The sequence below is a fragment of the Micrasema longulum genome, unplaced genomic scaffold (genome assembly GCF_059751315.1).
Source record: "Micrasema longulum isolate JH-2025_06_02 unplaced genomic scaffold, ASM5975131v1 h1tg000576l, whole genome shotgun sequence".
Taxonomy (NCBI): Eukaryota; Metazoa; Arthropoda; class Insecta; order Trichoptera; family Brachycentridae; genus Micrasema; species Micrasema longulum.
The window spans coordinates 130,104-154,973 of NW_028277772.1; the positions used below are offsets into that span (position 1 = coordinate 130,104).

The following is a 24,870-nucleotide window of genomic DNA, read 5'->3' on the forward strand; positions in this document are numbered from 1 at the left end:
AGGTTTGTAAACAAGTATGGCCAAAGAACACTTCATTATACAATCCCTAAAATTTTCAATAAGGTTCTTAGGAACCTTAGTTCTTAAAAGAAAATGTTGACAAAACTTTTGAGAAAAAAATAATTAAATGGCTAATATGTAACAAGGCTTTATATTGATTGTTATTTTATGTTAAGTCATCTATTTATTTTATTGTAAATAAATTTTGTGTAAAAAATATGTATGCTTTTAGTTCTTAATAATGTTTCTAATTTTTTAATTTAAATCATTTCTTAAACTTTTTTCTTTGTAAAGGAAAAATAAGAAACCTGCTGACAAGCCGGTTTCACGGTTTAGTGGGTTCCATTATTTTTCCTTTTACATTTTCTGTTTACCTTACGTTTACCTTCTTAAATAAAAAAAATAAATGAAATAATATTTTAAAAAAACTTAATTTAAAAAAATATTATAAATGAAAAATATTGTCACAATGAGGGAGTTTGGTTATTATTTTTTTTATTTTTTGGTTAATATATCAAACTAAGCCAAATATTTTAAAAATAAAATTGTTTTGTATTATCAGCACTATAGGGTTGGTTTTGTAATTTTGAAATTCCTCCGCCAGTGACGTCACAAGTTTTGGTCGGTGAGTTGGCTTCCTGAAAACCGAAAATCTATCACAACACTATCATTGATTGTTTCGGAAAAACTTGTAACGCAATTCAAAGTAATTTATTTTTATCCATTTGTTAATACATTTTCAAGATACTTCACGGTACAATAGAATGCTCTAATTTTTACTGCGTGTAAGAAAACATTTTTTATATCCAATTTCCCGTAGCACTGAACTTCGCTTTGTGGAAATGTTTTCTCAATATTGTACTTTTTTACACTGCGCGCCGAATCCAAACGGCTTTTTGACAAAAGTTGATTTACTACTCTTAAAACACGCTAAGCACAGCATTTGCAATTAGGACAAAATGCAACTTTTTTTTTTAACTACAATCATCACAATTTTTTTTTAAATCGTCTAGCCCTTCATTTCACTTGCAACAGTTTCACAAACATTTTGCAATAAACAGTAATCACCATACAGCAATCTAATCTGAGAGATTTTAGCCGCATTCCGGGAATCAGAAAATTAAATAAAAAATTGATATCATATTTTTGGGGTAATTGAGGGAGAGCTGGCAACCCAGCTACAGTCTGTTGTAAAAACCCACTATTAGAAAATGGGAATCAAGTTGCAGTAGACTAAGGTTCAAAGCTTGGACCTCTGATCTGTGAGTCTGCAATACTAGCCACGGGACCACAACCCCATTCAACTCATTTTAATCTACATTTAAAGAAATGAGAAATCTAAAGAGATAAAGGTGATCGATGTTATGGTGACCATAAATAAATCGCGCATTTTATGACCTGCTGTTCTTGAACACTTGTGCAGTTTGTGTCCGTTTTGGAGTAAACATGTCAATAAAATAAAATCTATATTTAATAAGAGTCAAGTGTCCAAACCAGAAATTGACAAAGGACATATCAGACACTGTGTGATACCAGGACTTGAATGCCAGACGCCATTAAATTAATGGCAAAGTGCTAACAGCATGTAGATGTCAATTTTTACTTCAAAGGTTCAAATCAGGTAATAGAAATCTGAAAAATGCACCTAAATCTGGACGGCCTTCAAAACTTAATAGTGACATAATAAAATCCCCAGTCGCCTTGATTAATTGAGGAATTATCGCAGAGTCAAATCCCCGTCAACTGTGCACTTACATTTGCAACGCATCGGCAAAATAAATAGAATGGGAATTTGTGCAAAAATGTGAGATTTCTTTATGGTTCCTCATATAATTTTTAACACAGAATAAATCAAAAACAAATAAAAACCATTAAATATCAATAATTTATTATACAAAACAGTATGCATTAAATAAATACATCATAAATACTCGTCATACTATTTATTATTTAACTTATAAATATGTATTCTTTCTTATTATTTGAAATAAAAAAGTACACATTGGTTCAGCTATCTAATGTTTCTTGAACCTTTTTCCATTTCTCCACCAAACTAGAAACAGACTTGTTCTTGAGTCCACTAGTTGATATTTTAGTCTGAAACAAAAATAAACAAATAATATAGCGGATGATCGATATATGCCACATTTGGTGTACCAATGCAGTGCCCTATGCACGACCGGTTGCGGACAGTACATTTTTTTCTTGTTAATTATTATGGCTTAACACGGTTAGAGAGAGATAGAAACGGAATTATCAATTATGTATGTACAAAACATTTGTAATCTTTTTTGGACAAACTCAAAATATTGTTGATAAATCCACCCGAGTCCATGAAGAAGTATAGAAATTGAAAAAATAACATTTTAGGCATTGCCTAATGTAGGCGAAATAATTCAATTAGTTGAATCTCACCCGAATAAATAAAGGTTTCAGCTCTTTAACTTCACAAACATCAACAGATAAAAGAATTGAAGGAATATAGATGTTCATATATGGGCAGAATGGTGAATGTTACAGTGTGTATAGTGGCCACTTAAACCAGCCATTGACAGGTCATAAGCCCTGTAGATGCCTAGACTTCTATATTACCTTCTCTTAAATGTTCTTGAAGTGCTCTCTGTTGAAATATGTTAATTATACTTATTTCTTTAACAATTTTTTATCAAAGAGTTTTTTTTTTAAGTTAGTAAATGTGTTAACAAATGTATTTTGAATGCATAAATAAATGCCATATCCAGGTAAGGGTGCTATGTTGAAGCTTTTAACACACCTTAATTTTTTTCTTCTTAGTTTTATCCTGGTTGGTTTCAAGACCCGCGTTGGGCACCGCCACCCTGGGGGCCGCTGTGGCGGGGAGAGGAGGGACAGGGACGGGGACCGGGGCAGGGGCAGGGGCAGGGGCGGGAGGCACAGTCTCCAGGTCTGCCAGGTCCGAGTAGAAGCTGTCCAGAGCAGCACAGAGCGCTTCGTCCTTGGGCGGGACCTCCATTGAGAGCGGCGGGGGCGGTGGTGGAAAACATCCAATCTGGATAAGGAAACATCCAAATTTGTTAGTGAAAGTCTGCTGGAAAAGGTCATTGCAGAATTCGATGTGCCCTACGTAAAGTGCTCCATCTGCAAATCTGCAGGAGATAACTTATAAAGTTCTTTCATCATATTTGTTTGTATGTCTTTAAATTACAAGTCTTTGTATATATATTTTTTTGTTTTTTTAATGTTTATAGATAACGATCATACAATACGTACTATTAAGATCGTACTTTTATTGTTATTATAGATATATATATACAGTAAAACCTCATTTTTACGTTCCTCAATTTTACGTTTTCCCGTTTTTTACACCAAAATATTTAGGTCCCATTTTTTTCCATACATTCTCATTCAATATTCCCCCAATTAAAGTTTTTCATAACCCCGGTTTTACGTCGAAATTTTTCCATAACTCATTAGATCTGTCAAAAGACAAGACGAGCCGCGCGCCGCCGCGTGAATGGAAAATAAAATCGAGGTAAATAAAAAAATGTGTAAATTATTGTCTCAAACTAAATTCAAAGTAGGTGCAGTGTAATTGACCATTTTGTTTAAGTGTCCAATTTTGACATTTGACTAAATAGTGACATGCAGTTGACGCATGTTTAGGAAGATTAGTCTTTACATCAACAAATTACGATGCAGAATGTTTAAAAAATTGGCAATAGAAATATTATTTGATGTTATATACATAATGTGAAAAGGAGATAGTTTAAACAGTTATCATAAAAGTGTGAAATTGCCGCGATGTAAATGACCATTGTAATTTTGTGGTGCCATACTAAAAAAAGTGATACCATATAATAAATCAATTTTCCCAATATTTAGGGAAAAATTTGTTTACATTTTATGCAAATTCAAATTTTTATTTTCGTGTTTTAAAGGTAAATACCCAGATAAAATTATTTAAACATGTTTTTTTTCATTCAATAAAAAATAACATATTGTAGTATTGCTTGAAAAAATACATTTTTTTTTTTATAAAATCATTTGTAAATATGAATAATCCCCAATCATGACAGTTCTTACAATTTTCCTGCAGTATATTAAGTATAGTCTTGTACAATAATTATATTTTAATGAAATTTAATTTTTCCCATACATTTTTCATTTCCTCACTTTAAAGTTTTCCTCGGTTTTACACTTTTTTGTTGCTCCCTTGAAAAACGTAAAACAGGGGTTTTACTGTAGTATTTAGGTAATAAATTTAGCTTTAAAAAAGGTACCATGCTTGAGGTCTTGGGTTCGAGTCCTGGGAGGGTCGATACAAAATATTTGTTTATTAAGATTTCTTATCTTTTTTTATAAAAAAAACTCCCGTAAATTCCAATACCGTCTATTCAGAATTAATCTTATATAAAACTCAAATACCGTGCGACCAACAAGGAGAACAAAAACCCAACACATTATATTAATGCTGGTGTCAATAATGCATCGACACTTTAGCAACTTTATTATAAAAAATAAATGTGTTTAAAATTAATATTTAAAGCACTAACTTTGTGGTTATTCATTGTAATAAAATAAATAAAAACAGCACTGAATTAAACCACTTATTTTTTATTTTTCCTACCAACCGGTTTCCATAAATGTAATAAATCTGGCATATACCAATAAATTGTAATGATTGTGATTCAATCTACATTTGAAAAACTAAATGAAACTAAATGAAATTCGTAAACTATCTGATAGAAAATAATCATAAGTTTAATAAAGACACTGGATTAAAAAGTTCTTCATATTGAAAATAAAATATTAAATTTAGACAACTTGGAAATCTTCGAAATTAAAAAAGCGATTCATAATAAGAAAAAAATTATAAATAACCAAATAAGCAATATTTTATTTAGTCCACTCCTGTCTAGTTTTAAAGATCGTATCCATCTCACCTCACACTTCCTATCTTTAAAAGAACAACATGACAAAAACACTTGACTTATTAGCTCCATAATATGTATCAATAATGTAATATTTAATTATCACTGTAAAAAAAAAATAGGATATAATTCATTAGTAAAGTATACCTTGATAAAGAAGCTCGTGTAGCTTTGAAACCGGTCCGTAGAAAAAAAAGTGATTAAAAAACAAAGTTGTTTTATATTTATTTTATTATAAATCTGTTTATTCGGAATCATTAGGTAGCTAAGACAGGTAGGATTAAATATAAAACGTTGTCTTACCTGTGTATTAACTCGTTTCAAATCTTCACTAGTAATTTTAGGAGCCGGGGGCGGCAGAGGGGGAGCAGACAAGGGGGGCGACACTGTCCCCGGGGGAAGAGGCTCAGATGGAAGACTAGAACAGCATTGCAAAATTACAATCATAATATTTATGTGTAACAAATTATTTGTATTGCAAATTAATGGTCTAAAGAGATTGTCTCTAGCAGACGACCTTCTTATTAACGATTCATAAAAACATTTATACTAGTTGAAATTTCTTGGTCAAGGTACATTATAATTTTTAGAAAAAATTAAAATTAAATTTTGATAAGTAATGAGAAAGTTATGCTGTTTTTTATACTGACTATCTTACAAAGCAAAAAAAATGACTAGGAATTTTAAAGGTTTTCTATGTCCTATGCTTGTCTATGTTCGCATCACTATTTTTTTTAAACAATTGCATGCTATGTCAGTTTTAATGGCGGCCTTTGCTCGACACATTACTTATTCAATACATTATAGATGTTTCAGCGTTATTTATACACTTTGAGATGCTGAATTTCTAAAAGTTTTATATTGGCTTCTATCTGTGCACGGTTTCACTGCACAATTTGACATTTACAAAATGTGCAGGGGCTTTGTGCGCAGCTGAGAGTTTGAAGTGACTGCTGCACCGGGTTTGATCAAATTTGGTAGCAGATCAAATTTGGTAGCAGATCAAATTTGGTAGCAGATCAATTTGGACATGAACAATAGTAAAATATCACATACTACAAATACCGATAACAATATATGAAATGGATTTAGAATAATTAATTGTATTATTTAAATCAATATGGATATTGTGGAGAAATGTTTTCATACATAACTTTAAGAAATAATTTTTTCAAAATACGTCACTAGAAAAATGCAACATGTTTGGCCTTGATAGTTGTGATGTCAAGATTCGTGACAATGTTCTAAACAAATTTTAATGGTCAGGAACAAATAAACATGAATCGTGACGCCCCTAATAAGGGGCGTGGCCAATGGAGTGGCTGTTTTTGCAGGAATTCAAAATTACAAATTTAAAAATATTTTTTGTGCTACTTACAAGTGAAAAAATTTTTTTTTTACTGGACAGTATTTCATAGACCTTTATTACTTTAAAAATATTTTTTTTTTAAAGTTATATTTCCCTATTCCTGAGACCACGCCTACGACACATATCTAGAGATTTTATATATCTGCGGGTTCAACTGACATTTATTGTACGAACCGCTAACTTGCAGACATTCTACGACATCGTTTGACATGATCAAATTAGTTTGTAGGAACGACAAACATGTTTGTTTTGTTTCTGACATTTAAAGTTGAACCACATGAAATCATAATATGCACATCTATCATTAAAACACACTAAACGTTGAAAAAAATGGCTACCCCGAAAACCAGAAATCTGTTACCGGCTGTCGGAACATAACGTTATAATTTATTGGTAAGCCCACATAAACCTACTTTTATTTATTTTTGAGAATCTTTGCCGTACAAATGCCCAAAGTTTTAACACGTAAAAGTACTTTTTTTATGCCCAAATTCCACATTTGATTTCTTCATACCTGGTGGAGATCTGCGGTGGGGGCGGGGGCGGCGGCGGAGGGGGCTCTTCTGGTGGGGGCGGGGGCGGCGGCGGGGGCGTGGTGCATATGTCCATGTCCTCCAGCCCGGGATACTGCCACTGCTGCTGGCCGCTCACCTCGTTCTCGTACACGTAGCAACCCGACTCACTACACACACAACACACCCGGTTACACGGAGCAGTGATTTATTGGCGCGCGCACAAGGCAGAATCAACATCATCAAGCAACGCCTGACACTCCAAATTACAGAAAATTATTTCTTAAGAAATCGATTGAAAGAACCGGATTGAAGATCTGTGTTATTTCGTAGGCTCAAACTCCGCTCTGTCACAATTTGATCCCTATTTTCTATTGTGGTTATTTATGACTGAAGTATATTCACTTAGACTGGACATCGGTGCACGTATGAACCATGAGACGACTGCGTGGTATCGCGTAATTGGCCATTTAACACCATGGCAAAAATCCACATGGCACGAATGTTTATCGCAGAAGGCAAAATTATCAGTTCACAATGGTCCCGGTGCCAACCCAATTTATGTATGGGAGTAAAGTATGGAATTGGCAAAACAGGGATGAAATGCAGCCGAAATTCGATCTCTCAAGTGAATGTGCAGTAAAACTATGTACGATAGATGAACAAATTTTGAGATCCATACATTATACAGGGTGTTCTTTAAACCCTGTCACATCCGAAACCACGATGATCAGTATGGGCAAGAAGACATATTAGCATATTTAAAAAAATATTAGGAACAATTTTTTTTTTAAATAAAATATTTAAAAAGACAAATGGTTGCTTACTTCTGCAGGGGAGAAGCGACAGGGGCGTGGCCACGGTCAGTGGTGTATCAGACTCCCCCCTCCCCTTCCTTGTTTCTCCCCTGCAGAAGTAAGCAACCATTTGCTTTTTTTTAAATTTTATTTTTCAAAATTTTATTTGTTCTAAAAATTTATTTTAATGTGGCAATATGTCTTCTTGCTCTTACAGATCATCGTGGTTTCGGATGTGACAGGGTTTAATGAACACCCTGTATAAGGCTGAGATAGGCATTATCGACAAAATCAAGAAAGGAGTTCTGCATTGGTTTGGACATGTGGACAACGAAAGTACGACAAAAAAGATTTATTATGCGAAGTACTGAAATCAAGGAAGACTGAGAAAGACATGGCATGACCAAATCCAACAAATACTTGACGATGAACATGCCAAACTCATAATAATCGGCGCATATACATGAAAAGCTGTATGAATGTAGAGGAAGCGAGATCTGTATGCAAAGACAGAGTGGTACAACATTTTATTATCTCTGCCTACCCCCACGGAAAAAGGGGATGATGGTTTATCTGTTATAATTTTTTAAATTATATTTGTTTATTTAATGCGAGGTAAACGCAATCACAATGGCAAGCAGCTGATGAATCAATTTTTAATAAATACAAAATAATATTATAGATGTCAATCCACCATAATTTTACTGTGCTGTGTGGATTTAGACGATATGTGTGAAATAGGCCATTTTCAGTTGAATATCACGAGTTTTGTAATAATGAATAGACAGTATTAGGTTCAAACTCCGCTCTATCATAACTTGATTCCGACTTTTATCATGGTTATTTATGAGTAGTTGAAAATGGCTTCAAAATTATAATATTTAGGTAAACCAACATTATTTATTATTTTTTTAATTATTATTTAGGTGAACACAACAATTTTTTTATTTTTATTAATGCTAATTCAATAGTTTTTATTGATCACCAATATTTTTTGTTAAATTTGTTGTATACCAATCAGGAACAAACAAAAAATCTTATTTTAATTCTTCATTTAGAGAATTTTGAAAAAAAAATTGTAGGCTCGGTGATTATTTTCATAAAAACATGGTGAAGAGAAGAGTTAGAGAAAATTTCTATTTTTATTTTATAAATATACTTTTTTTGTAAGATTTTCCTAAAAGGACTTAGTCCTGACGTTTTCTTCCATATTTTATGTCAGTTCTTTTTTCGTAAGCGCGTAGAAAAATGTTGCAGTGCGTAATTAATCAATAGTGAACGTTTAAATGTAAAATTTTATTAAATGGGACCTAGAAATCCTGTCAGAAATCAAAGGGCTAAACCAGCGCATTGCTCTAACATGCTTATATTATTGAATACTGACTTAATTGTGATTTTAATACTGACTAGCTAATTATCCAATAATTATTATACCGTTTGTTATGGTTCTGAATATTATCGGTATACTGATAAATGCATTATTGCCTATTCTAAAAAAACAAACATTTTAATGTTTACTCGACAAAAGTATTTTCCAGTCTTCCTTATTCATATTTTGGACATGATACATATGCATGAAACCATCTTAGTTACTTTAAATTGTTTCAGTTGAGATTTTTTTTTAAACTGGTAAATGGTATAATATTTTTGAAAATTCAAAATACTCAATTTTGTGAACCACTTTATATGTTGTAAAAAACCAAAATATTATATACATACATATTACAATGATCCACAAAGTTAGTGCTACAAACATCCAAAACATAAAGAAATAAATGGTTTTCACCAGAATACACTTTATTTAAGTACAACTTTAAGGGGGCTTTTATTATAATACATGATAACTTTGAAACTAAATCTCAGAGGATTTAGAGGATCAGTTGATACAGCTCAAAAAATGACATTTAACTGTATTTTTAACTTATTTTAACTATATACCAATGATATATACAATTTTATGCGATGTATACTGATGTAATTGTGTATATGTGCATTTGTTTAAATTAATTATCCTCACAAATATCCAAGAAGACAAGAAATGATAAAAGAAAGATGCTACTGAAATAATTTTCTATAAATTGAAATGTTAAGCGTGACATATAAATTGGAAACAAAAAAAAAATACTTAGCATTATGTTGGATTCACTATCAACTAATACCAAATTAAAGTGTTAAATTTAACGTAGACTCAAAAATAAGTATACCAGTTGATAGCGAAAATGTTAATGATATTCTTGCGGTGAGCTGCAAAATTAAAACTGAACAAGTAATAAAAAAAAGGGCAAGATTTTAGGCTACCATTAAAATAATTGCAATCGGCTTATCCACTTAAATTTTTTATAGAGAGAAATTTATGCTGAAGACAGCTTTTATTATCTTGCAAATTCAATAATGAATGATTTAATTTGTTTAATACATAAGTCGACTGTTGTTAGAAGATGCGCAGAAAGAAGCGGAAAAGGGTATCACTACCAGATTGCAAGCATATTATGCTACATTATACTGTGTTCGGCTCATGGTCAGCACGTTTGGTTCTTGATATAGTTTACATGAATATTTATTTTTAAAATAGTGTTCTACACTGCAATATTTCATAGTCCCTGGACTGGCACCTGGCACAAGTGTAAGACTGGTGTACGCAGGTAACAAAAACTACGATTTATATACGATAAATTGATGATACAGTGCACAATTGGGTGGGACCACTCTTTCCTATTTCTTTCTGTGCATCTTCTTATGATGGTCAACTTACATAGCTATTTAATAAGCATTTTATTAATTATATTTAAATCCTTGTCAGTTTGGGAGCCCATTTGCCATCGTTCTTGACCTGATAACAGAGAACAAAGCATAAAATCTAATAGTAAAAATTATTTCCAATCCTTTATAACATTCCAAACAACTTACCAGCATAGAAATATACATCATTACCGCTGTTGGAGTTCCAGCATCTTATTCTTTCTTGTGTCTCCTATCTCCGAACCGTATGCTTCACCATTTTTCAAACTATGAGTTTAATAGAGATCACATCGATGACTGATGATCACAGTGATGCAGTCATTGTGTACTGATATTAAGGTGATCCATCGCATCTCTTCGTAATTCCTTATTGAACAAGAATTCTAAGTCTTGGTGAATTTAAATTGAATAAGTAAATTGATTCAAAATATACTAAACTCGATGTTTGAAAATTCAAACAAAAATCAAACTACTTCAAAAAAGATTAAACCAATCTATACAGATATTGCTGATGGAAAAAATAACAAAATGTGGAAAATATCCATTAATAAAGCATTTAAACAGTTCAAATAACTTTATTTAAAATATCACAGTTTACATCACAGCTTTAAATTACAAGGTGTATAATTATATCCTCTATTTGTAATTACATTTTCATCTATTCGAAAATCCATCCGTATCATATCCTTTATTTGTAATTACATTTTCATCTATTCAAAAATCCAAAAAAAAATATTTACAAAAACCTTAAGCAAAAAAAAAACTCAAATTGGTTTGTGTGAATATTATGTAAAAAAATAAACCATATATTGTGGGTATACTGGCAAAAAACTTTAACTTAAAAATATGCGGTTTTGACTTATTGATGAAGTTTTGTAAAGTTTTTAACGTTTTTTTTACAAACTGGCAAAATACACCAAGTCGTTTGAAATATCATGTATCTGAAGTTTTAAAGATAAATTTAACGTTATGAAGCGACACAATTGAGTTTTGAAGACATGCTTAATTTAAAAACGCTGTCTAATGTTTTGATAAAAAATAAGTCAGTAAATACTCAAAACGAAAAAGTAAATTGGCTGAAAATAAAGTGTCTAAAATACGAAAACCTTACCCCAGGCAAAAATTCTATAGATACGATTATACTGAGGAATGTAAAACAATAAAAGTTTTAGGAAATCGTAATAAGCGTAAAACAAACGATAAAGGACCATCTTACATTGATATCTAAAAAGCATACAATGCGCAGCAACCGCTAAGTCAAGAGGAAAAAAGAGATCTTGTCAATATGTGCAATAAAAAAATTATTCCTTCAGAGTTGCATAATTGTGTCGAGAAGTAATCTTTGACAAACGGTTTAAATAAAGTACATACAACATACCTCATATATCCCATATTAAATGAGAACTTATTTAATTTTTTACTTGTAGTCTATGGCCTAGACCATAAACACGACAGCCAATGAGAGGCACAACTTGCGATGGGATTCACGCCAAAACCCTTTGTCTTGAAAGTAAACAAAGTAGCAGATCACGCCACTTTCCAACATAAAAGTGGAGGGAGCAACAAAGAAAGCCCCAAAACTATAAATAGCCCGGTCACGTACATTGGATTTTTTTATACATTAGATTTTTGCACTTTATAACAAAATCCGGAACAAAACCCACGCAAACTGTCATCCAAAAAAACGCGCATGTAAACCGCAACCTAAAATGTATCTCACAAGATCATAGTGCCCAGTCGTCCCGGAAACAGGAAATAGTTCATACTGTATGACGCCGCGAGCTCGAGAAAGATCGCGACGTCATCGGCAGCCGGCAGATTAGTGTGCAAACCTAGAAAAATAATTGAGGCTAGCGATCCAGATCCCTATAAATATAAGGTGTCATTGTCTTCATGTAACTATTTGAATCCTTGTATATGCCTCCCTCTATGTGCCATTTTATTGTAATAAACTGTCTCTTGTATTGTAAACATGTTTTTTTAATAAGTAGATAGTACCTCAACGCCACGAGAAACACAGGTGAGGTTTATCTGTCAATCAAATCTGTTGACAGTTAGTTGTTTCGATCTCAGTAATAAATTTTATATTTTTGACAGTAAAATCGTGTTATTGACCAAGAAAACAGAAGTTAAGTGTAAAATAAAGATAATACCAAGATTAATTTAGATTTTTATAACGTGTATTGTAGAAAAAGAAAAAAGTTGACAGTAAAATGGATTGTTTTTAATGCAAAAAAAAGTCTGACGAATGCAATTCAAAAATTAAATGTGATGTCTGCAGCAATGAGCTGTGTGATTTGTGCTCCGAATTGTCGGCTACTGAACTTAAATATTTCCTGCTAAAAAATCGTACTCTGAAGTACCTTTGCCCAGAATGTCAGGAGGGTATTCAACAAATACCCATTTTAAAACAAGAAATTTATGACTTAAAAAATGAAGTTGCAAAGCTAAAACAAAATCCTGTTCAATTTGAAGATGTTATTGTAGAAGTGGAGCACCACGAGGCCGACAAAACACATATAATAATGTCGAAAATATTTTTTTTTTCAAAGATTAATCTAAATGAGAATGTATTTAAAAGAAAGTGAAGCATTCAGTTTTAAACAATGAACTGGCAGGCAAAAAACACAAGTACAACTTAGTGGTTTTTGCCAGAACAAAAATTTCTGGCAAAAAACACAAAGTGCTACCATTTTGGAAATATACTTAAAAATCCACTATAATTAATGAAAATTCAGGAACAGAAAAATTAAAAATATATTCTTAAATGAGCACTTAACATCTTAGTGTATTTAAATATTATCACAAAATGCAATTAAATAAGATATAAATGAATTAAATTGGAAAAAAACATAAAAGCTTTAATTCTCAAAACAGGGATTTTTGAGTTAAAGTTTTTTGCCAGTATACCCACGATATTATGTACCTACATAAAAGGAAAAACTGCAGTGTGTATATTTTTTTGTAAATAAAAAGTTTACTGATGTGAAGATATTTAATAATACTTTACACAACAGTATTAAATTTCTTCTTACTTAACAAAATATTAGGCAAACCTCAAAAATAGTATTTATCAATTAATGAAAACTACATGATTTTTTAAAATCCTTTAAAATAATAACTTAATATGTAATATAAATAAAAAAAATCAAAGGCATTTTCAAGCATAAAAAAAATATTTCGCATGAATTATTATTCCTTTATAATATATATTACATATTTATACGTAGTTTTCACTGAAAAGTTAATATTTGCAGACATGTATTTTAAAACAAACTAAAAGTACCTACATATTATTTAACTACTAACTGTGAAAAACTTGATATAACATAATAAGTACATAATACATAGATATAAAAAGTCAAATAGTGTTAAATCGTTCTTGTTAAAATTTTCAATAAATTTGTAAAGTAAAAGTGAAAGTATTTTTCTCACTAAAAACTACTTAAGAACAAGTTTTTAGCTTTTAATAAATAAACCGGTGTATTGTGTTGATTTCTAGTGAAATTTGAAAGAAAAGCTTTCAAAAACAGTATTAAGTACATTAAAACCAACGAATTATCCAGAAGAAAATTTATTGTTAAAAGGATTGAGATTTGTGCATTAAAAAATAATCATTTATAAATGCCTTCGGAAGTCTAAGAAATGAAGATAATTTTTTTTAAATGAGGAAAATTTAGAATCTTCTGTTAGCGTTTTTACGAAATGTTATGGCATGAGTCAATAGCACTTCTCGCTAACATTTCGGACAGCATTGCAGTGTTAATTGTTTAGTTATGGATGCTGCTAAGCTGTCCTAAACGTGGGCAAGAAGCACTTTTGACTCATTGATAAAATAATCACCCAAAAAACGGTACCAGACCGTGAAAATCTAAGAAATGTAATGAGTTAGTGTATGAACACCAATGGTGTACAGCGTGTGTGCGTGTAGTAGGTTTGGGAGTAGTCTGGGTACCTGCTGAATGTGCAAGTCCACTGGGGTGGTGCCGCGTTGAGTTCCAGCCTTGTGAGTTCAGCTCCCGCCGTATCCAGCCAACCGTTCAGGTACGGCTTTAGTCCACTGGACTTGGCAACAGCCCAAAGGGTCTGAAAATTGAAAGCAGTTAGTAAAATAATTTGGTTTGAATTTTAAAGTACCTTATATATAAAAGGCAATGTTCGTATGTGTGTCCTCGATAGACTGAATAACTACTGGACCGATTTACGGGCGGTTTTCACCAAAATGATGAGCTTCGCCTTGGGCATATTTATAGTTTTTTAAATCTTCAATATATTAGGTAGAAAAACGTAAGGAGCGTAAATGTATTAGTCTTAGTTTAACAGGGCTGCATTCGACGAGAAAGCATATACAAAAAAAATTTAAAGATGTTGTATTTTTGTGAATAAAAAAAGTTTGTTTTTGAATGTTTACAAACAAAATTAGCTTTTTATGGATCCCAATCAGATTCTTTGAATGCAATTGTCTTTTTCGCATAGCATCGGGAGGCATCTTTAAGACAGTGACAGGAAAACAATGTTCAAATACATATTTATCAAAATTCTCCGTCACCGCATATGCTCACAATTTATGTAATCCGAAACACAAAAATAATACTGTATATGTGCATATTTAATTTTAACCAAATTCAATAATTGATATCAAACACGAGTATGTACTCAAATCTAGCAATAGCAAAGCATCAGCTAGTATTTAATAAAAGGGCAAATATTGAAGATGACTAGAATAGGGTAACCATTTTAAATGCCATACAACCATTTCTTATGTTTGTATAACATGGAGCTGGAAGAAGTCAGTCAAATTTAGTGAAAAGGTACTGAGACAAATTCAGTATTTTTAATCAAATGTTCTTTCTGAATTAATTATTAAATTTATCTCTAGTAAAAAAAGAGATAAATTTGTTAGACAAAAAAAAATAGAATTAGGAGTCAAAAGTATTTGCATTAAGACCCCTCGAACCTGGCATCAAATATGCTATTAGTATGCAGTTAGTTTTACCTGGAGCTCTATATACAGCTGCTGAAGAGGTGGTACAGGGGGAAGGCTCTGAGTCAAGAATTTTAACTTAGCCTCGATCAAAGCTTTCTTATCCTCCACAGAATCAACATCTTCTAATTTCTCTTCACTTTCTGCTACTGTCGGCACTAAAGTCTCTCCTTTATGGAACATAATATTTCCCTTTTTGAATTCAGAATAAACTGTTTTCTTTGTATTGAAATCTCTCTCGTTTAGATCGGGTTGAAATCCCAAACCCATACGTTCACCGCATGATTCAAAATTCTGCGCATATTTCGTTGTGTAACTCAAATCTCGCATTGGTACAGCCTCGGATGAACTGGCCACAGGAGCTTCTTCATTAAGAGCGTGTCTCTTGGCCGGCAACACATCTAAAGCGATCCTCCTTTTTCTTTTAAATGCCGCATTCTCGATTCCACTTTCAGATGGATTTACTTCGTATTTATTGAACAATTTGTTTTCTGAAGATGGATCAATCACCTGTTGTAACTTGTTTTCATTACTTACTGGTTCTTGAGACTCTTCCGCTAATGTGTTAATCTTCTGCTTATCATAAGCTAATTCATCCTTGGCTATTATAGGGGGTATTTCATCTATATTATTAGCACTCGGAAATAGCGGCTTGAAAGGCGGCAGGTCTGATTTCGATTGCGATGTCTCTTCTGCAGTATAAGTAGATTTGTTGGAAGCTGATTCCATAGAACAAACAGTCTCAGAAGCATCGGAAGAATTGACCGGCTGATCAATGGGTTGCTCTTTTTCAATTTGCGCAATTAAATCATCTACATCCATATCGAGGGCTGTGTGACTCTTGGCGGGAGGAGGGGACCCAACTGGAGTTTGGGGACTCTTTACTGGACTCTGACAACGGGAATTTGTTGCAGAACTACTTTTTGGAGACCCGACAAGATATTTTATTTCGCTAGGTACAAGCTCACCGAGCTTTTTCAGCAATTTGGTCTTAGCTTCCATTAAGTCTTCCAAATTATCAGTTTCTGTAGGATCTGCACTTTTACTATCTAAGAACTCATTTTCAGTTTTTTTACTGTTTGTTTCAAGTGATAACTGCAAAAAAAATTAAGATTATAAAAATACATTTAAAAAAATTACAATCATAAGAGAATTACTAGTAATCAGTTTCTGGTGAATCTCAACAAACCATCGAGCTATGGAGACTCTAACCAGAGTATCATCATGTAAAGCCTCAGATTGAAAACTTAACCATCACTTAATTGGCTGATAATAATTGTGTAATCCAGCCAATTTTCAGTTCAACTTTATCATCACAGGCATATATTTTTGTAAAAGCTTAAGATCAAACACAAAACATACCTTAAGAGATATAACATTATCATGTTCGACATCATCAGATTGAACTTCTAGTTTATTTTCACCATTTACTGTTGTTTCTTGAGTAATGGATTCAATTTTGTTACATTCTTGAGTTTTTGTATCGGCTTCTGAATCTATCAATTTTAACTGAATATTTTGACAAGTTTCATGATTTGGAGCAGTAGACGCTACTAACAAATCTGGCTTCACTGCAGAATCTAAGGTGACATTTAAATCAACATTATTTGAAAAACTCGGGTCAATAAGTGGAGTTACATTGTCAGATTCGGCAGATTCACTGGATAATTTGGATCCATTTTGTGGTTCTAAGTCAACCAGTAATTCGGGACCAAAAGATTTGACGGGCAGTTGAGCTACTGGTTTAGGAACAAAATCTGTGGGCAATTCGGGACCAAAATTTTTAGGCAATTCAGGGCCAAATTTTTTAGGCATTTCAGGGCCAAAAGCCTTTGGGACTGATGTATTGGTTTTATTAGTTTTATCCTTTGACTTTGGTTTCGCAATCGGAGGATACACTCGTACAACAGATTTTCTTTTAGCTTCCTCATCTTCTGAACCAGAATCTGAATTGTAATATGATGTTATCAACTCTATTCTCCTGTAAAAAAAATATGTTGTTAATTCATAATATAATGATGGCAGCTATGTAAACTATAGTATATTAAAAACATCAACATTTTAGGAGAGCTGGTTAAAGATTTGTAAATTTACCTTTGTTATAATTTTTAAGAAATTTAAATGAAAGCTATATTTATAATAAACACTTTTAAACATTTTTAATTGACTGTCCTGAAAACATTTAACACGATAATATGCAGATGCTTCAATATGTAGATAATAAGCAGAAATTGATTTTATGTTTTGTTTTATGTGTTTTTTTAATCTATTGATGTGCACAATATATCCAATTGGATTTACTATTCATTATCATTATTTATGAAAGCCAAAAGATCAATGAAGTTACATAAAAAATATGCAAACATCACTAATGGGGAAAATGTCATTGGGGAATGTAAATACTTCCCTGGTGGAAAAGACAAATAAGAAAAAATAAAAATAGCACCTTCACCCCATAGGTGAAAAAGTGTCATACAAAGGAAGTGATAAGATTACAAATATTACAAATGAAATAAAAATATTACTCTATTTCTTCTTCACTGGAAGAGTCCTCTTTGGGGGCAGCTTTTCTTTGACCTGATTTCTGGGTACGTTGGTTTGTCTGTTTCGGAGGTACAACCTGGGGGGTTGTCACCGTCTTAACTATAAAATAAAATAAATGTGAGCGCCTATATATTAATAAAAATGTTATCTGTAATGTTGAAAAAGGGCACGTCAATACATTTATGTTAAAGACAAAATTCATGCTGCATCTGTAATTTACTTTCTATCCCCATCAAATCTTATTCATTAATTATACTTCCAATCCACGAACTGTCACCAAAACATTTGAATTATCAAGCAATTTTGGAGTAAATTTAAACTGACTGGAATATTATTCATTCCAGTAATCAAATATTCCAAGCAAAGGGGGTTCCTTAGTATGTGCATAAGTGCAGTGCACTGCCAAGTAAAAATTTGTGTAAATAAATGAGTAATTTTATTGATAGTAAAAATATGTTATAAGTAGGTAAAAAGAAACAGGGATTCGTTGCAATATTATACACGTAAACATCATAATATTCAATACTAGCGCCAAAAGATCTAGCGAAATCGACTCTAGCGGACGATTTTCTCATTTTGTCTACGCATGCGCAATCGTCCCAGTGCATATTCTGTTTTGCACAATCTTTTACCCTAAATTTGTAAGAACTATATTATATCTCCTAAAATCATCATTTAAGCGAGACAGACAATGCTTCATACCAATGAATTGTGCGTTAGAGGGAGAAGTACATATTCCGGGCATTGCCGACGCATGCGCAGATTTGAAGTTTGTTTGAAATGTCACTTTGAACATGCGTAATGACATGATATTTGTACAAATTTAGTTGACTATAACGTGCGTATTCTATTGGGCGCATTTAGCGTTTCTAGTTCCGATGCGCGGGCTGTCATACTAGTGCTCGTTTATCACGTCAGACCTATCATATTATTATAATATTATTGAACTTAATAATATACAGGTTGACAACATGTAAAAAAATGCACTGCCAATGTTTTCGGTCAGGAACCGTCAGTGATTCCAAGTTATCCAAAAGCTTTAAAATTCATATTTAATCATTGTGATCTTACTCGCGGGAATTTTCTTGTTTAAACTTAGACAAGCCGAAACTTTATACTATCTACTCCCTGGTCCACAGCTAATAGTGCATAGGGTACTCCAATCCAATACATATTACAAATAAATAATAACGTATCCCTAACTCTATGAGTCGTATCGAGTTGGGATACGACATACTGGACCGTGAAATATTTTTTAAACCACACATTAAATATTAATTACATTCACATTCACATAGCTGCTTGAACCGAATCCAGGACCTTATGTATGGTAGGAAAAGGTGCTAACTAGTAGACCGAGAGGTGAAATATTCTCCAATCAATTTACCTTTCAGGATTTTTATCTGTTAATTCTGAGTAGCACCATGGAGATGAAAACTCTTATCCAGGAATTTGATTTATTTTTGCACACATAACTATATTCTTCATTTCACTAGGACAAGGGGAAAAAACATACAGCTTATAATTCTTCGCAGCCTGGTTAGACACTTTTAGTGTATCTACCTATTTAATTAATATCCACAAATAATAACACTTTTTTATGATATATTAAAATATTTGGCGATGATATAACGCCACTGAAGTACTCACCAGTGGAAGTAGCACTCGAAGGAAGATTTAAAGCCAGACCCGGTGGTGGTTCCCAACTAACGGTATTAGTAATCTGTTCCCAGTAGTAAGGGAAGCCGCTGGATGGGTCCACACACATGGACCAAACTTGGGAAATAAATACATTAAATTAAATCAAAATAAACAGAAACTATAACAGAAAAAGTATAATTCCAAAAGGTTTAAATTCAGTTCTAGAAAGATTTGACTCAATTTATCGAGCCATGGTTGGCAAAACATCGTAACCGACAAAAACAATATTTTACAGGAGAACGCTTCCTCTCCATTTTTGTTGGTTATGATGTTTAGGTGGTCATAGTAAAATCGGTTGTGTTTTTGTCAAAATGGATAAAAAGTTTTTTTTTGTCTAACTTTTTTCATGCTTTATTTTGTCAATTTTGATGAATACGCAACAATATAACGCAACCTAATGGTGCATAGGGCACTGCATTGGTACACTAATCGCAGCGTATCTTGATCATTTTTTGTTACATGAAAGTACGATGATCAGTCTTACGCTTTAGGTGCCAGTCCAAGGATAATGAAATATTTTGGTGTGAAACACCCTTTTAAATAAATATTTCACATCAACCATGTCGGGAATCGAACCCAAGACCTCTTAAACGCATGGTAGGCAAATTAGCTGACCATTGCACCACGAGGCCGACATTAAATAGTAATCCCTTGTAAATTACCATACCTGGGCCCCGATTACAATGGGAAGTTATAATTTATCTTCAATTTTATCTACAAAGTAAAATTAAGATTTCTGTATGAAAAGCAGAATATGCATACAATTATTTCTTCTAAACATGTTCAATTATAGGTTGCCGACGAAGATACTTTAAACTTCCCATTGTAATCAGGACCCTGGGCCCGTATAACAATGGGAAATTAACATTTATGTTCAATTTGATCTACAAAGTAAAATTAAGTTTTCTCTATGAAAAATAGAATATGACATGTTTAGATTTTTTTTTCTAAATAAGTTCAATTACAGGTTACCGGTTACCGATGAAGATCCATTAAATTTTTATAAAAATATACACACCTTCGTACATAAATATTATTATTTTACTTATAATGTCTCGATATGTACTGATTAAGATAGTGTTTATAATCGCGGCCCTGGTATTTTATTTTTTTACCAACCAGTTAAATTAAGTCATTACTAAATTGAACATTTTTGTGGCATCGTTATGAGCAAAGAAAGATTCCGAAATACATTAAAAATTAGCAAATAACAGTCTGCTATGGTCGAAAAAACAAAATTCTAAATCATGCACCTGAGAAAATGCAAAATACAACAGATAAAAACTGTTAATTGTATAATGCAAGTCTTTATTTACAAAAAAATAGTTATTATAATCTTATTTCATAGAGTTGTATTATTATTATTTAAAGCATTAACTTTGTGGTCAAACATTTTACTAAATGTCATTAAATATTTGCATATAACCACTTACCGACTTTTCTATGTATACCGGTTTCGAAATGTACCCGTCTCTTCATAGGAACACGAAAATACTTCACATTAGGAAAGCTTTAAAAAATATTGCTACTTTGATCGGTAATCAAACCTTTAAGATAGCCCATTATACTATGTTCAATTGTAATGGTCACCCTATTCCTATTAAACTCACACCCCTCCCTTCATCACCTCCCTCATTTTTCAACTATTTCTCCCACAACATAAAATATTGTCATAACCTAATCAGTGCACATAGGGGTTGCTTATTAGAACATACCTTTTGCAGTTAATATTGGCCTTGCGCATAATAAGCAAAACAATTTTTTTAATAAAAAAAGGTTGCTTTTTAAAATACATGTGTTGGTTTTATATTTTTGTGCAACTATGGTGAAGGTATACAGGGCGTCCCAAACTTATGGGACATGAAGGGGAAGTACCTTAAATATCGTAGATAGTGTATTTTGCTGAAAGAAGACATTATGTTACTTTTAAAAGTTAGTAATTCTGCATTCATAGATTTTCTAAAAATTACTTGCTTCGTCTGGGAATCGAACCGACTTAAATGTCAAAAAAAAATTACCCTACTTTTATGATGCCAATCGAAAGAATAGCTAAAAAATAATAGCTTTGCTTAAGTAACATGGTATTTTAAAAGAAAGAAACAACGTAAAATGATTGAGTCAAATTTCAAGAAAGTTATTTATTGCCGACGACGAAGTTCGAAAAGTAGCTTTTTTAAAATACTATGTTACTTAAGCAAAGTTATTATTTTTTAGCTATTCTTTCGATTGGCATCATAAAAGTAGGGTGATTTTTTTTTGACATTTAAGTCGGTTCGATTCCCAGACGAAGCAAGTAATTTTTAGAAAATCTATGAATGCAGAATTACTAACTTTTAAAAGTAACATAAAGTCTTCTTTCAGCAAAATACACTATCTACGATATTTAAGGTACTTCCCCTTCATGTCCCATAAGTTTGGGACGCCCTGTATAGTGGGTTTTGCATGTTAGTTTAATTGGTGTCCTGACGAAGAGACGGGTACATCACGAAACCAGTGGGCATAAAAAAATCGGTAAGTGGCTATATTTAATAACATTTAGTCATAGAGTTGTGTTAGGAGTGCATGCTTACTCGGTTGTTGGTGTAAATTTGGCATGTTATCAGGAATGGTTGGCGCTTTCGGTAATGCTTCATCTTCACTGTTGCTATCGGAGCCATAATCTCCTAGTAGTCCTGCCAGAGCTCCGCTGCCACTATTGGCGTTGGATGGAGAACCCATATTCATGTTATCTAGGAATAAAATGCATTAATTCGTTTAACTAAAACAATAGAAATCTCTGTTTGAAAAGTAACTTGGACAGCAGAAAGGGATGGCGATCTTTTTGAGTAGAGAAGACTAGAAAGGAGTTTTTAAATGCATAAATTAATTTAAAACATTAATATGTAACGATAATTCCAACATACTTGGCCATAAAGCGCTTTTGTGGGGTTGATCGGTTTGCAAATCCAACACAGGTAGACGACCATCGGACCGTTTTTTCATTGTTATTGCCTCATCAATAAGATGTATAAGTCAGGTCTTTTAGTTGCAAATGCTTGAATGCAATGAAACTATAAATATGTGATAACTAATAATTAATCAGTGGATAATCAAACATTCTGAAATTGACTGACTTAAAGTATAACTTGGTATAACTGAAAAAACTCGCCAGAACCGAAACTGAAAACCATGGCCAAAACAGAAATAATATGCTTAGAAATTATCGCTCAGAACTCGGAACAAAAGACAATATAACGAGCGTTCAAAAAATCACATTTCACACAATACATGCTACGCTGTTCAAAAATAATATTCCAGAATCGAACGTATCACGGGGGAAATGAATCAGAAGACGAAGAAGAAATATCTTTACATATGTTTTTATTGGTAATATTTAGACATTGGGAATGTTAATTATGATACTGATTAACCTAAATACTTAATTAAGAGTTCTTATAATTACAACATAATGAATTGGAAAAAATAAGGTAAAAATATATTATAATTTATGATACGGAGGGTGTATATGGACGGATGAAGTAAATTATGAGCATGGACGATTATTATATATTTCTGAAGATGAATGTTGTGTTAAAGTCAATTAAAACATAATTAAAAGAAAGATAATTAACTAATTTGGACAAAAATATAGTCGGATCAAAAAAATAAAAGTCTTCAAATGAATCACCCTTTATAGATTTTAATTATATTCAGTTATTACACCTCTCGGGAGAAGAAAGGTTGTAACATATATCGTTATCTATGTCTATGATGCTGTATATTTTATATGATATTATTATATGTATCTTCAATATATCTATGGTGTGTGTAATCTGTGATTTTCTACGTCGCTTTATTATTGCAGCAGTTTTGTTGTTTGATTCGAATTTGTATTTAACTATCTGACATCAGAGACAGCAGAGCGATTAAATTTGGCAAAATGTCGGAAGGTTTGATTTTTCTCAAACTATTTCAAATACTAGTTTCCATTAAACAATTTTAACACCCTTAATTACCGGTATCAAAGTACGGCTAACTGCCGTTTTATATAATTTGAATACTAATTCCAATTGTTTTTTTAGAGGATGTGATCAGACGACGCCTTCTTATAGATGGAGATGGTACAGGAGACGACAGAAGACTTAACGTCTTATTAAAGACCCTTATTAAGTGGTGTAACACATCTGACCAATCTCCTGAAGAAAGGTAACTTGTATTTTTTTTGTTCGAATTAGCTTTCTAGCGTTTATTTTTAATTCACTAAAGGAAACTTCTAGAGCATAATGTTCATTACATTTAGATATAGCATATTTGACCATGAAAGTCTCAAAGTTTATGATGCCACCATAATATTATAACCTCAAACTTTTAACTTTTAAAATTGACTTAAATGCCACTTATGTTGGAAACATCTGAATATTTATGTTTTAACATATTTATTGCAATACACTTTTCTTTATTCACTTTTGTCTTAAAAATTTAAACAAGATGTATATTTTTTAACATTTCAGTAAAGCTATCCATGACAGAATGTTGTCCCAGTTAGCACAGTGTGAATTCGCAGTGACGAAATCTCAACTTTCCTCTCAGATGATGGCTTCTGAACTTGAAAATTATGAAAAGCTGTCACACACCATCGAGAAGGGAATAGACTTTGCAAAGTTACATATAGAAACAAGCAAGACTGAACTAAAGCATACAAAGACAATTAGAAAAAACCGAATAGAATATGATGTTTTAGCTAAAGTTATTAATGAACAGCCAGATAGAAAAGAAACTGAGGATAAATTGGATAAAAGCAAAAAAGAGTTGGCGAGTTTGGAGTCTACTAAGGAACAGTTTAAAAAAAGATTAGAATTAAGAAGAAAACAATTCCACGTCCTGATTACTTCTATACATCAACTTCAGGCATTGCTTGAGGAAGGAGATTCCGATGAAACGTTGAATGTTTCTCTGGATGATGTTGATGATGCAAGCGTAGATAATCAAATGGAATCAATGGAAGTTTCATAATATTTGTTATTTTTAATATTCCTTATATATGATGCATATTCATATTTTTTGTGTATATTTTTGTGAATGCCTCCTATACAATAAAGTGGATAGTATACTGTTTAATCACTTTTTTCACATATTTTTACTATTATCTTTTATCTGTCCTGTACTGCAATCAAGTGTCACTGAGAAAATGATCAACTGACACCACCTGAAATTTGATTTATGCTGACATCACATCACAATATTATTACAGATCGGCTTCAAGTTTAATTTAGTTTCCAGAGATGGAGAACCTTTTGTCAATCTTAATAATAGAGGCTTAAATTTAGTGATTGTG

General features: G+C 32.3%; 2 protein-coding genes across 2 annotated transcripts; one reads left to right on the plus strand and one right to left on the minus strand.

Moving 5' to 3' along the window:
- Positions 1-1,872: 1,872 nt before the first annotated feature.
- LOC148280471 (uncharacterized) lies at positions 1,873-22,757 on the minus strand. The gene is made up of 11 exons (XM_088228302.1): positions 22,460-22,757; positions 22,127-22,285; positions 19,506-19,631; positions 17,837-17,954; positions 16,674-17,292; positions 15,324-16,406; positions 14,283-14,413; positions 6,794-6,961; positions 5,214-5,328; positions 2,774-3,028; positions 1,873-2,097 (listed from the first exon to the last, which is right to left on the minus strand). The coding sequence occupies exons 1-11, from the start codon at positions 22,536-22,538 to the stop codon at positions 2,008-2,010; spliced, it is 2,943 nt and encodes a 980-aa protein (XP_088084428.1). The 5' UTR covers positions 22,539-22,757; the 3' UTR covers positions 1,873-2,007.
- Positions 22,758-23,327: 570 nt separating this feature from the next.
- Positions 23,328-24,653, plus strand: thoc7 (THO complex subunit 7). The gene is made up of 3 exons (XM_088228306.1): positions 23,328-23,485; positions 23,618-23,741; positions 24,047-24,653. The coding sequence occupies exons 1-3, from the start codon at positions 23,476-23,478 to the stop codon at positions 24,546-24,548; spliced, it is 636 nt and encodes a 211-aa protein (XP_088084432.1). The 5' UTR covers positions 23,328-23,475; the 3' UTR covers positions 24,549-24,653.
- Positions 24,654-24,870: the final 217 nt, after the last annotated feature.

Bases quoted from the DNA above. Each gene is read 5' to 3' on its own strand.
- thoc7 (XM_088228306.1), top strand. The intron at 23,742-24,046 runs GTAACTTGTATT...TTAACATTTCAG, and splicing joins GACCAATCTCCTGAAGAAAG to TAAAGCTATCCATGACAGAA.
- LOC148280471 (XM_088228302.1), bottom strand. From the start codon at position 22,538: ATGAAAAAACGGTCCGATGGTCGTCTACCTGTGTTGGATTTGCAAACC. The intron at 19,632-22,126 runs GTAAGCATGCAC...TTATTTCCCAAG, and splicing joins AAATTTACACCAACAACCGA to TTTGGTCCATGTGTGTGGAC. The intron at 17,955-19,505 runs GTGAGTACTTCA...TTTATTTTATAG, and splicing joins TTCGAGTGCTACTTCCACTG to TTAAGACGGTGACAACCCCC.